Below are 14,631 nucleotides of genomic sequence, written 5' to 3' on the forward strand. Positions count from 1 at the left end.
TTCTCCTATTGCCTCTCTTTTCTAGGAGCTCCATGTTGTTGGCGTGTCTGACTGTATAACAGAGCTCCACAGCAATAATACTCCCAGTAATGTGTCTGTGAATAACAGAGCTCCACAGTAATAATACTCCCAGTAATGTGTCTGTGAATAACAGAGCTCCACAGCAATAATACTCCCAGTAATGTGTCTGTGAATAACAGAGCTCCACAGTAATAATACTCCCAGTAATGTGTCTGTGAATAACAGAGCTCCACAGCAATAAAACTCCCAGTAATGTGTCTGTGAATAACAGAGCTCCACAGCAATAATACTCCCAGTAATGTGTCTGAGTGTATAACAGAGCTCCACAGCAATAATACTCCCAGTAATGTGTCTGAGTGTATAACAGAGCTCCACAGCAATAATACTCCCAGTAATGTGTCTGTGAATAACAGAGCTCCACAGTAATAATACTCCCAGTAATGTGTCTGTGAATAACAGAGCTCCACAGCAATAATACTCCCAGTAATGTGTCTGAGAGTATAACAGAGCTCAACAGCAATAACACTCCCAGTAATGTGTCTGTGTATAACAGAGATCCACAGCAAAAATACTCCCAGTAATGTGTCTGAGTGTATAACAGAGCCCCACAGCAATAATACTCCCAGTAATGTGTCTGAGTGTTTAACAGAGCTCCACAGCTTCAGAGAAAAAGCAGTGTTTACATTTTTCAATAGGGACACCTCCAGTGACAGTCACTCAGACAACCACTAGAGGTGCTTTCTGGGTCAGTGCTGTACATTTTTGCAGTGTCTCCACTATCTGCATGGAGGCGTTGAACTTCCCATAGAGATGCATTGAGTCAGTGCATCTATATAAGGAGATGATTGGCACAGAGCTGCGTTTTGCCAAGCAAGCCCGATAACCTCCCAAGTTTGATGATCTCAGCCAAGGGGGAGGAGCATAGGTGGGGCCAGCCACGACTGGACTCCGCATGTCATGGAAAAAAGTTGAGTAAATTACCTTTTTAACAGGACGTCAGAGGGGCTGGGGGACTAAACCTCTAGTAAGACCTATGGTGTCAGGAATACACATTTGTATTACTGCCACTCTAGTGTTCCTTTAACTTCAATAAATGTGTTTAGAAATCAGTCTATGTAAATCAGATGCATTGTTGTTCTTCTAAATTACGTTTTAGTTGGATATATTATTAGTAAGTCAAATTTCTCTGAACAGCCCACCCCCCCCCAGCCACACCGTAAAATTAAAGAGTCCCTATTCGTCTCTTTGAAATTTGGGTGTAAATCTGAGTGTACACAATAAGAAATAGTTTTGAACTGTGCTGTTTACCACCTATTACTTATTGAGTACGTTTCTTTTTACAAGTTTGTGGGAATCATTGTTAGGTGAATTGCTGCCATACTCTGAGTGTCTCACCCTTTCTAAGTTTTATTTTGGTATGTCTTGGCGTGCCTGCTCACCAGTGAGGGTATTCCACTAAACTGTGAATTGTGGAAATGCAAAAATATCTGAATTGGTTTTTTTTTCTCTCTGATTATGTGATACAATCCAATGGTATCAATTTTTATTAATCAAATTCTCTCGTATGAAATACCCAGAACCTTAGATTGCAAGCTCTGAAAGCTAGTTCTCACTTTTCATTACTAGGATCTGACTGAGAAGGAGAGAATTCAGTGTAAGGAGTCACTGCGCAGTCTGTTGGATCAGGTGTACCAGCCACTTGTTATCCGGCAGCTTCTCCTCTTGCAAGGTGGCCCTAAACAGGTAGAGAATTCTCACCGCTGTAAGGAAGGGACTGTGATGTGGACCTTCTTCTTTTGACTATTTCACCCTTTCATTTGATATTTCTTATTTCCTTTGTGACCCCCTACTGTAACCACCAACCATCTCTCTTTCAGGGCACATGCACACCTGGGATTGCATCTAAAACCCAGCGGGTTCCTGCCCCTTCTTGGTTACGTCGTCTCTCAGGGCAGCTACTCTCTGAGCGGCTAATGAAGCCTCACGGAGTACAAGCTGTAGTCCGAGGAATACTGGAAGGAGCTGGAGGCAAGTGTCAAGTAGTGTGTTAATTCCCCAATCTCCCAATCACATCTGAATTCTGATTTGATTGCCATTTTTTTGATTTGTTCATTTGTTTACTATTTACCCTGTGAACCAGTGGTTATGGTACTTTCAGCTCTCTTTATATGCGTTTCATTGCAGATGGAGCAGCTGGAGGACGTGACGCAGAAGCTGCAGCAAGCGACTGGAAGAAATGTGTTGCGGTGGCTAGAATCCTGGCATCGTGCCCCCAGCAGTCCCTCTCTCTGGAAGAATATTATCAGAGTATCTGCCCGCAGGTAATGCACCCAGAGAGTAGTACTGTTTATATCGCTGTGGTCACAGCCTTCTGGAAATCATGTCAAGTAATGGAACTTTGAAAATGTATCTTCACAATCTAGATTAATTCTGACACAACCAGGGCACATATTGCAAATAAGGAAAACAGTAGCATTGTTTCACTCTCTCTACTGGTTCTATTCAAAGCTAGAAAGAACAATGACTGACAGGGAGCTAAGATGGGAACCACAAGTCTGTGTGTGTGGATTTCTACATCTAAATCCCTGGAAGGCGATGTGAACAGCTAGGGTGGGGATTCAAAAGAACAAAAAGATTTAAATAATTTTATTTTATACAGATTCTTGATTTGCTGCATATCCAGAACACTCTAACAGTGCGTCAGTTTCAGAGAGTTGCCACGGAAACGTTCCTGAGAATGGCGCGGGAGAATCCTCAGCTGGCAGAGAAGCACCTCTTCTTGCCTATGCTGGAACCCCTCCTGCGCTGCTTCCAGACACCATCAGGTGGGCTTCCGGCACCCCCACAGGCTTTGAGTTACCTTCCAGACAGCTCGTGTTTTACCTGTGAATTTCTATTTATTTTAGAGACCCTTCCTCACCCAGGAGAGACCCTGGTATCAGAAAAGCAGCTTTCGCAGTGTGTGGAGGACATTGTTAAAGTGAGTTTCTCTTTAAATTTATTTAGTGTTACGTTCTTACCGTTGGGTGTCGCATTGTACATCTTTAGAAAGACACTCCAAGCAGCAGTTGATAACCTAATGTTTTATATATTTACATATAGAAAAAATATGAACCAAATTACAGTATATACTCGAGTATAAGTCGAGTTTTTCAGCACATTTTTTGTGCTGAAAAACCCCCACTCGACTTATGCTCGAGTCGGTGTCTGTATTATGGCAACTTACATTGCCATAATACAGACCAGGACCGCCGGGCTCATTACAAGCCTGGCGGTCCGGTTGGGGGCAGGCAGAGAGCTGTAACTTACCTTTCCTGCAGTTCCTGTCAGCTCCCTTCACCTCCGTTCCGGTCAGCTCCTCTGTAAATCTTGCGAGAGCCGTGGGGTCAGAGCGTTGCCACGGGTTACCGTGGCAACGCTCCGCGCGGCAGTCACACCGCAAGACTTACAGAGGAGGAGAAGGGAGCTGACCGGAACGGAGGTGAAGGGAGCTGACAGGAACTGCAGGAAAGGTAAGTTACAGCTCTCTGCCTGCCCCCCTCCTACACAGCCCATGCCACTGGACCACCAGGGAATGAGAGTCCCCCTCCCTGGCCAGCTAACAAGCAGGGAGGGGGGACGAACAAATATATAAATAAAAAAATGGAATAATATTAAAAAAATAATAATATAAATAATAATAATAATTAAAAAATAATAATAAAAATGCCCAGCCCCACCAAGGCTCTGCATCACATACACACACTGCACTCATTCATTCATTCACGCGCACACACTGCACTCATTCACGCGCACACACTGCACTCATTCACGCACACACACTGCACTCATTCACGCACACACACTGCACTCATATACACACACACACACACTGCACTCATACACACACACACACACACACACTGCACTCATACACACACACACACACACACACACACACTGCACTCATACACACACACACACACACACTGCATTCATTATATATATATATACACACACACACACACACACACACACTGCATTCATTATATACACACACTGTAAATAAATATTTAATTAATAGAATTTTTGGGGGATCTAATTTTATTTAGAAATTTACCAGTAGCTGCTGCATTTCCCACCCTAGTCTTATACTCGAGTCAATAAGTTTTCCCAGTTTTTGGGGGTAAAATTAGGGGTCTCGACTTATATTCGGGTTGACTTATACTCGAGTATATCCGGGTACGTAACAAAATAAATACCAAATTTCTGAAGATGTACTTTTTACATTGGTTGATTAATCTTTTAATGAGTTTCCTGACATTTTTCATTAGTACTTGGTCCTTTGTTTTTGACATTAGATCATATTATAACGTTTTTCAACAAATAGTTTTGTTTGGCAAAGAATAAAGTCCTGCAACATCTGGGTTGGCACGGATGGTTGCTCACATTTTGTAGTGCTTTGCTTGTAGAAATATTTGAAGGGACCCTATAGGGTCAGGAACACAAACATGTATTAAATATAACACAAACATGTTTTCCTGGCCCCATTATGTTAAAAACACTATCTAGCCACCCCTCACCTTGCCCCCCTAAACATAGTAAAATCTTACCTTTATTCCAGTGTGCTGGATCTGATCTGCCTCCTTGGCTGACATCATCAGAAGGGATTCTCTGAGCCAATCACAATGGGATTCCCATAGGAAAGCAGTGCATTGGCTAAAATGGTCAATTCTGATGATCTCTGCGAAGAAGGTGGGCCGGGGGCAGAGCCAAACACCACCCGGGCCAATCAGCATCTCCTCAATGCATCTCTATGAGGAAAGTTCAGTGTCTCCATGCACTGAATGTCAGTCACATTGTGCACCACTGCCCCAGGAAGCACCTCTAGCAGCCATCTGAGGAGTGGCCAGTGGAGTTTTCCCTAGGGGGCAATGTAAACACTGCATTTTCTCTGAATAAACCGTGTTTACTGCAAAAAGCCTGAAGGGAGTGATTCTACTCACCAGAACAAATACAATAAGCTGTAGCTGTTCTGGTGACAAAGTGTCCCGTGTTTGTGTATTCTTGTCACTGTCAAACTCCTCTGAGTGTCCCTTGTTTTCTCTCCGGGTGGCATACGCTGTGCTCTGCAGGTTTTTGTGGTCGGGAACGATCCCACATCCCCCGTGTTGAACTTCACTAGACGAGTCCTTTCTACAGTTTTTTCCTTGTATTGCTTTGCGCGACAGAATGTGTCCCACTTAAGGTGAGAATATCTTCCTCCGGTGTCATCTTAGTGAGGTGGTGAGCTTATCTCTGCAGTGCTAATACATTATGTGAAGGGGAACAGGGATCTTCTTGCACCATAACCTGTGTAAGCTGCATGCAATATGGTGCTCGGAGTCAGGATCTGATCTACCCCTGTTCCTGTATGCCGAAACTTGCCAACACATTAGATGTTTACTTTACTCCTCCTTCTACGCTGTAAGATATGTCTGTCTTCACCAATACATCTTCTGTCCATTTCCGTTCATTACAAACTCTTCATTAGGGTCTAGTAAAACCCTTGTCCTGAGAATGGTGCAAGCTGTGTGTTTCTAGAGTTGGAGGCCATCCAGTCACTTTTCGTACAGCGAATGCCATCACCCCAGTGGTGCATTAATAATGATAATAAATTTAGAGATTTATGGGATGGTACTAGAGCAGGGAAGGTTAAAAGGGAGAACTCCCATGATGCATTACCAGCCTTCTGATCTCCACTACCTACACTGCACTAGGAATGTAGTTTTTCCCATCCCTTCTCCACCCATCAAAGCACGCTGTGTTTGTACTTGGCCATTCACAAATTGAATCTTGCAGATCCCCATGTCAGGATATTGTTCTGTGGTTTTTGGAGAAGTCTGAGAGGGAAACCGCAGTTGCTGCCTTGTCAGGATTGGCTGGCATAGATCAGTCCATGCCCTCCCTGCCCTCTTACTGCCAGATCAAACCAGGCAGTCATGGTGGAGCAATCATCACAATACAGGAGAAAAGGTAAGCAGCCATTGGCGAATTTCACCTAGTGCTATGTCACGTGACCTGATGCTATTTTGTCTGTGTGTGTAATTTTGTGTGTATATATATATATATATATATATATATATATTACACATACATTTTTAAACCGTTGGAATACCTTTTTTTATGTATATGACTTTGTTAAAAAAAAAATAAACATATATGAAATTAAATATTTATTACATAGTCCAAAAAAAATTGCAAAATGTAATTGCTTCACTGTGCTTGCATGGCTAGGTTCTGCCACTAGGTGGTGCTGCGTGCATGGCTAGGTTCTGCCACTAGGTGGTGCTAATGCATAACACAGAACCTAGAAGAAACTTGGAAATCTAGTTTGCTTTATTTTATCAGGAAGTATTACTTTACTGAGAGGGTAGTGGATGCATGGAATAGCCATCCAGCTGAAGTGGTAGAGGTTAACACAGTAAAGGAGTTTAAGCATGCGTGGGATAGGCATAAGGCTATCCTAACTATAAGATAAGGCCAGGGACTAATGAAAGTATTTAGAAAACTGGGCAGACTAGATGGGCCGAATGGTTCTTATCTGCCGTCACATTCTATGTTAGGAAAACGCAACCAGAAATGACCCATATTTTCATAAATTAGGTTATTTTGTTAAAATACACACCTTTTTGAAGAACCTGCATTTGTGGGGTTTCTAGCATTTGCAGTCCGCTCTGTCGAGACTAGGAAGTGGCTCAGACCGTGGCACACAGACAGACCGGTGCAAGGAGCATTTAAAGCTCAAATTGTCCCGTAACCTTTATACAGTATTACGCTGCGGTGCGCACTGCTGACCGGTTTGACTGGTATTGCTTGCGTGTTGATGTACCGTGTGCTGTCTCCCCCCCAGGGATGATGAAGACGATGTGCTGTATGAGAAGTTGTCCTGGGAGCAGTGGAAGTTGCTCTGTCTCGTGGAGTTAATCTCAGTTGGTTCCGGTGGGGGTTTGGCTGCTGATTTCTTCCTATTTTGTCTAAAGGTAATCCATGTTGCTGTGTTTGCATATCTTGCAGTGTTTTTGTGATTACTTATAACTTGTAGTTGTCAGCCTGACTACTTTGTATCAATCTCCATCCCCTACTCCAATTGGTCGATTTGTTTGGAATCACCGAAAAATGTTTTCAGTTGTTTGGACAAGTAACCTACTAACTTTTAAATCGATTTAAAATAACACTCTGAGCACAGTCACCACTTCAGCCCACTGAGTGCCATCTCCTCTTTATACGGTAAGTAATCAAACCATTTATAATACAGTTTGACAACTTACCTATGTCCCCAGCGATACATTGTGTCTTCTTCAGCAGTTGAAGCTTGCTGTTACTGCAGATACAGCCCTGCACAGCTGACGTCAATAAGCGCAGTCCTACATGGCCCCGCTTAGTTCTGTACGGCTAACCAGATTCTAATACAGGAGAAGATGCCGTAGCTGTAACTGCGTCCTATATTTGTTTAACTTTGCCAGAACACTCAACTGATGGAAATTGCTCACACAAGGGGAATAAATTGCTTACTAATGATTTTATTATCTGGACAAAAGTCACTGTTTTCTCTGCATTAATTAATGCAATCTTTGCAGGACCAAACCCAGGAAGTCAGAGGGACAGCCAATAGAGGGGGGTGTTAGGGAGTCGTGTAAATACTGTTTCTAATTCTGAAAAGGCAGCGTTTACTCTCCTCGGCCTGCAGGGACAGGCTATATACATTAGGCTTTAGTGGGTCTGTTTACTATAGTGTCCTTTTTAAGATCAGTGTATCAGGCCTGTCCAGTAACAGAAACAATATTAGTAGTTTTTGTTTTTATGGAATAAATACATATTTAAATAGTGTAATACTACAAAGCAGCCACGTTAGCACCTCAGTGAGTGTAAATAATGGGGATTCTTTGAAGACGGTTACTCGTTGTTTGTCTGATTTTCACATGGTCACATGATCCTGCATAAATCCTTACACACACGTTGAATGATATACTTATCCCATTGGTCATTGCAAGGAGTACAGCAAGTTAAGGCCACTTAAATGGCACACCTCTAGCCATGATCTGGTCCATAAAAAAATCATCTACTGTCTTCTCTTTTAGTTCTAACACAGCACACGTTTTGGTATTTTTTTAGGGATATGATTATTAAAAATCCAGAGGTGACAGTGTCTATTAATATACAGGAAGTAGTGCTGGTTAGAATCGAATGCACAATAATATTTCTTATCTCACTAAACCATGAGAGAGTAGGAAATTCTAACGCTATAATGATAAATGTCATGTGGACAGTAACTGTTTTCATAGACACCAAGTGACACGTCCACCACTCCTAAAGTGATCGTCTTGTTGTGAATGGATAGTAATAAGGTTAATCTCTTGCTGTAATTTAATAAACTCAGTATTTTGTGAGGATCACATTGCCCTTTGACAGGTTGATCCATAATTTGTGTCTGGTTTTCTGTCTGGAATGTAGTTCTGAGACAGAGCGGTTCGGCAAGGTTTGTAGTATTGGCTCTACCCTGTCTTTCTGTAGAAGCTGACCCCACTCATTGCCGAGGAGGTTGATGAAGACACGGATTGTGGTGACAGTCTCTTAGCCCTGGAGCAGAAGCTGTCCCTGCGTTCACAGTCTCAGGAGAGACGTCTGCAGCTTCTTCAAGTACTGTCTGTGCTGTGCGAGAGGACTTCAGACTCCATTTTCACCGACGTGCAGCAGGTGAGTGAGAGATGGCGAGTATTGTATAAAATACCAACCCATGTATTATTGCGTCTGACTGATCATTGTCTGTGTGTAGGTGGTGGAATTTGTAGCCGTCACACTGGAGCGAGCATGCACGAGCCTTGCTCTTTCGGAAGGTGGCACAGTGGTGTCACAGACACTCAGTATGGCTATGGGACTCGTGGCAGCCATGTTGGGAGGGGCAGTTAAGGTGAGTGTGAAATCTATTTTTAATACAGTGTTTAATGCTGATGTCATGCTTGAGATGAAGTCTGCACTAAATAAAATAAACTGGGCGCTGTTTGTATAGAAGCAATGACATGACATGACTCCCAATTTAACAATAAAGTCCCCCAACAATTTGGCAAAGGTGCAAGTGGGGCATTGTTGAACTCCGTAAGTCAAGAGATTTTTTTTTTTTTAAATTTAAGATTTTTATTTTTTGCAATTGAAATATAGAACAGTAAAATGTGTCACAGTATGCATTTCCAAATATTGGGTACATTACAGTAGAATACACAATAGTTGAGTTTCACAATATAGACTTTCATGGAATGTATACAATACAGTAGATGACACATTAAGCTTCAAAACAGAGTAGGTGAGTAAGCTAACTGATAAACTGTCATGGCACGGTAGTTACTCAACACTTATTCAAGTTGGTCAACTAAAAACCAATAATTAAAACAATATTCAAAATTCAACCAGGTAGAATTAACAGGAAATAACCTGACAAAGAGGATAGGCGCAGTTGTTGCAGTGTTGCTAGTTATGTCAGGGAATAATTAAGTAATTCAATGAGACCGTATGTACGAAATCACAAGTTAGATTCGAGCATTGCATTAAATGTGTGTGTAGTCTTACTGAGCTAGTAGATTGACGTGAGATTGTACTTAAGGTGGGTAATCAAATGTTGAACGACATGAGATACGAGGTGGGGGGGGGGGGGGAGAGGGGTGGGAGGTGAAAGATTCAAGTGGAATTGGGCTTAGAGTATTCGATGCCTTTAGTTGCCAGGAAGTGCAGCCATGGCTTCCAGATTTTGGTAAAGGTTTGAACATTTTTTGTTTGTGCATAGGTTATTTCTTCCATTTGTCTGACCTCGTCTACTTTACTAATCCACTCTCTGATAGAGGGGATTTGCGCCTGCTTCCAGTATATAGGAATGAGTTGTGACGCCGCCATTACTAGGTAATTGAACAGTGCGGCTTTGTTTTTTCCGATATCTGGAGGGGCTAAGGAGAATAAGTAATGTTGCGGTGTAAGCGGAATGGTAGCAGCAAGTATCAGCTGTGTTATGACCTGAATCCTCTTCCAGAATGATGCTATCTGTGGACATAGCCACCAAATGTGGGCATGATGCGCTAGCTCGTGATTGCATCTCCAGCATGTCTGTTGTGTCAGATTATGTATTATTTTAAGTTTAGCTGGGGTGAAATGCCAACGGGTGATGCGTTTATAATTACTTTCTTGAGCTGCGGTGGATGAGGTGGATTTGTGTGCGATCATGAAATTTTTTTTCCAGTCTGAGTGAGGTATGTCTATTTGCAGTTCCTCCATCCAATGTCTTGTGCAAGCAGGTAAAGATATATCTCTAGATTTCTTTATTAGTCTATACATGATAGAGAGTAATTTCTTTGTGATTGTGTGTTCTGAACAAAGTTGTTCAAAGTCAGTCAGTGGTCTTTTCTCTGTAAGAAAGAGATTAGCACTTTTAAGAAAATGGATCAGTTGGGCATAGTGTAATCGCTGGTTGCCCGTCGGGGTCGTGTTGGGAATTAGATGAGTTAAGGCTTTTATGTTATCGTTGGTGTCGGTGATATCTTTTAGTTGTAAGGCCTCGCCAGAATGGTAGAGGTCATACGTGCTCCCAGATTGCCCTCTTTGAAAATCTGGATTGTGCGTGAGAGGATAGAGCGGGGAAGGGTGAGGGGCAATTGATGATGTTTTGGTTAGCTTCTGCCATATTTGAAGAGTAGGTCTAATCGTGGGATGGTTATCAATTGTGAGTTGAGCTGGGTTTGTGAATAGCCATGGTCTTAAGTCAAGAGATTTTTGACCTCGCAGTGAGTCTAACTTCGTTATGTCCTGCTTTGTTAATTGTACTTTATTTACACTCGAGGCTGCTGCAGGCTAAACTTAATGAGGGATGCTCAATTCTTTTGGCTCTTTTTCAGGAAGTGTTTTAAGAAGGCTGAGTGAGTATCAACCAGGGGAGGTGTGACTAGGGCTGCATAAACAAAGTGATTTTACTCCCAAACGGCAGAGGATTGAGCAGTGAGACTGCAGGGGCATGATCTATACACCAAAACCACTTCACTAAGATAAAGTTGTTTTGGTGCTTGTAGTGTTCCTTTAACATTCAGGGAACGGTGGACAGTTAAGAAGGGCATTCCATAATTTAGATCAAAATAGCGATTTTGTGCAATTTCATGAATAAATCCCAGCAGGGTACTTTCACCAGAGAATTACAGAACCTTAAAACATTTATGTTGGGATTTGTCTTAGAATTATTTAACCCCACAAACATATTGCAATTCAGCAGGATTTCCTGTTAAGAAGATGTAAAATCTGGGTGTATCTGCCATCCAGTTAGTCAGAATGATGGCTTACTCATGGCAATGGTGTGGCTTCCTCGCAATGTGTTGGGAAACACTTGGAAATCCTCCAGTGCCGTAGTCTGCTTGCTGTCAGTGTCTGAGTGTCCACAGCATTATGGGAAGGAAGCCGTGTCAAAGGTGAACAAACCATGACCTATATGTGTGTCTCGGTATCTCCTCTACTTCTAATATATAATCCATAGTGGTGAAGTGTGTATCATTGGGAATATAGGCCTCCTTTTAATATTTTTGAATAATCTTTTCAAATTGTTTAATAGTTTAAAAAAAATACATTCTATCCAAAAATATTACATTGAGAACATAATGTCATAGACAAGTCCAAAGACTGAATCTCCAGTAATCCGAGACTGTGTATTTCCTACTAATACAAGTATCAGTGTTGTGTAAATTAATCTTACCAATCTCACCAAGCCATACCGGTCTGAGATTGGAATATTTGGAATATTACAATTGACTAGGAGATTTTTTTTTGATTATACTTACCAGAAGAACTACATTAAGCTGTATATACCCTACATTAAGCTGTATATACCCTACATTAAGCTGTATATACCCTACATTAAGCTGGATATACCCTACATTAAGCTGTATATACTGTACATTAAGCTGGATACCCTACATTAAGCTGTATATACCCTACATTAAGCTGTATATACCCTACATTAAGCTGTATATACCCTACATTAAGCTGTATACCCTACATTAAGCTGGATACCCTACATTAAGCTGTATATACCGTACATTAAGCTGTATATACCCTACATTAAGCTGGATGCCGTACATTAAGCTGTATATACCGTACATTAAGCTGTATACCCTACATTAAGCTGGATACCCTACATTAAGCTGGATACCCTACATTAAGCTGTATATACCGTACATTAAGCTGGATACCCTACATTAAGCTGGATGCCGTACATTAAGCTGTATATACCGTACATTAAGCTGGATACCCTACATTAAGCTGGATACCCTACATTAAGCTGGATACCCTACATTAAGCTGGATACCCTACATTAAGCTGTATATACCGTACATTAAGCTGTATATACCGTACATTAAGCTGTATACCCTACATTAAGCTGTATATACCGTACATTAAGCTGGATACCCTACATTAAGCTGTATATACCGTACATTAAGCTGTATATACCGTACATTAAGCTGTATATACCGTACATTAAGCTGGATACCCTACATTAAGCTGTATATACCGTACATTAAGCTGTATATACCGTACATTAAGCTGTATATACCGTACATTAAGCTGTATATACCGTACATTAAGCTGGATACCCTACATTAAGCTGTATATACCGTACATTAAGCTGGATGCCGTACATTAAGCTGTATATACCGTACATTAAGCTGTATATACCGTACATTAAGCTGTATATACCGTACATTAAGCTGGATGCCGTACATTAAGCTGTATATACCGTACATTAAGCTGTATATACCGTACATTAAGCTGTATATACCGTACATTAAGCTGTATATACCTACATTAAGCTGTATATACCTACATTAAGCTGTATATACCGTACATTAAGCTGTATACCGTACATTAAGCTGTATACCGTACATTAAGCTGTATATACCGTACATTAAGCTGTATGCCTTACATTAAGCTGTATATACCGTACATTAAGCTGTATATACCGTACATTAAGCTGTATATACCGTACATTAAGCTGGATACCCTACATTAAGCTGTATATACCGTACATTAAGCTGTATATACCGTACATTAAGCTGTATATACCGTACATTAAGCTGGATACCCTACATTAAGCTGTATATACCGTACATTAAGCTGGATGCCGTACATTAAGCTGTATATACCGTACATTAAGCTGGATGCCGTACATTAAGCTGGATGCCGTACATTAAGCTGTATATACCGTACATTAAGCTGGATGCCGTACATTAAGCTGGATGCCGTACATTAAGCTGGATATACCGTACATTAAGCTGGATATACCGTACATTAAGCTGTATGCCGTACATTAAGCTGTATGCCGTACATTAAGCTGTATATACCCTACATTAAGCTGTAGTTGCTCTGGTGACTATAGTGTCCCTTTAAGTTTAAAGGAAAATCCAGACGTGGATTGACCAACTGTGTGTGCTGACACCACATGCAAAAAATGCACAAAACTAGTATTTCCAGCCAGGAAGAGATTATCACAGCTGGTTGATTGCCAGTTTGAATAGGTGGACCTATATACAGATTTGGTGGGGGGGTGTTTCTCGATAATAAAGGCGGCAGAGAGTCTCTCTGAACCGTGGAAGAATAGCTTACACATCTTTCTATAGCAGTGATGGCGAACCTATGGCACGTGTGGCACGCCAGGCCCTTTCTGTGGGCACGTGGCCATAGGTTCGCCATCAATGCAGAGTAGGCACCTTCCTGCCCGAAACGGCCGACGCCTACTCTGCTTCCGTGTCGGGAGGGATCTGTGAAGCAGCTCCTCTGTCCTCCCGTGAGCAAGCTGTGTGGAGCGTTGCCGCACGTTACCATGGCAACGCTCAACACAGCATCACGCGGGAGGACAGGAGAGCTGCTTCACAGATCCCTCGCCCTGCCTCCCGACACGGAAGCAGTGCTTGCCACCACTGGACCACCAGGGATGGCTGTGTCCCCCCTTCATTAAAGGTAAGAAGGAGGGAGGGGGGGATACTGATTAAGTATCCATTTTTTAAAAAAAAACACGTCTGTGTGCGCGTATTCAGCAGTCTGTGTGTGCGCGTGTGTATTCAGCAATCTGTGTGTGCGCGTGTGTATTCAGCAGTCTGTGTGTGCGCGTGTGTATTCAGCAGTCTGTGTGTGTGTATTTAGCTGTGTGTGTGTGTATTTAGCTGTGTGTGTGTGTATTTAGCTGTGTGTGTGTGTATTTAGCTGTGTGCGTGTGTGTATTTAGCTGTGTGTGTGTGTGTATTTAGCTGTGTGTGTGTGTGTGTGTGTGTGTATTTAGCTGTGTGTGTGTGTGTGTGTATCTAGCTGTGTGTGTATTTAGCTGTGTGTGTGTGTGTGTGTAGCTGTGTGTGTGTGTGTGTATTTAGCTGTGTGTGTGTGTGTATTTAGCTGTGTGTGTGTGTGTGTGTATTTAGCTGTGTGTGTGTGTGTGTGTGTATTTAGCTGTGTGTGTGTGTGTGTATTTAGCTGTGTGTGTGTGTGTGTGTATTTAGCTGTGTGTGTGTGTGTGTGTATTTAGCTGTGTGTGTGTGTGTGTGTATTTAGCTGTGTGTGTGTGTGTATTTAGCTGTG

At 42.0% G+C, this 14,631-nt stretch overlaps 1 protein-coding gene across 1 annotated transcript in view; it reads left to right on the forward strand.

Moving 5' to 3' along the window:
• Positions 1 to 14,631, forward strand: part of TANGO6 (transport and golgi organization 6 homolog) — a 41,476-nt gene that overhangs the window by 4,926 nt on the left and 21,919 nt on the right. The window contains exons 3-12 of the mRNA XM_063437785.1: positions 1,648 to 1,764; positions 1,899 to 2,049; positions 2,206 to 2,342; positions 2,681 to 2,846; positions 2,928 to 3,001; positions 5,136 to 5,248; positions 5,842 to 6,015; positions 6,893 to 7,022; positions 8,554 to 8,736; positions 8,816 to 8,950. Of these exons, the coding sequence (XP_063293855.1) occupies positions 1,648 to 1,764; positions 1,899 to 2,049; positions 2,206 to 2,342; positions 2,681 to 2,846; positions 2,928 to 3,001; positions 5,136 to 5,248; positions 5,842 to 6,015; positions 6,893 to 7,022; positions 8,554 to 8,736; positions 8,816 to 8,950 (1,380 nt within the window). The remainder of the gene's footprint in view (positions 1 to 1,647; positions 1,765 to 1,898; positions 2,050 to 2,205; positions 2,343 to 2,680; positions 2,847 to 2,927; positions 3,002 to 5,135; positions 5,249 to 5,841; positions 6,016 to 6,892; positions 7,023 to 8,553; positions 8,737 to 8,815; positions 8,951 to 14,631) is intronic.

This window comes from Pelobates fuscus, chromosome 12 (genome assembly GCF_036172605.1).
Source record: "Pelobates fuscus isolate aPelFus1 chromosome 12, aPelFus1.pri, whole genome shotgun sequence".
NCBI classification, from domain to species: Eukaryota; Metazoa; Chordata; class Amphibia; order Anura; family Pelobatidae; genus Pelobates; species Pelobates fuscus.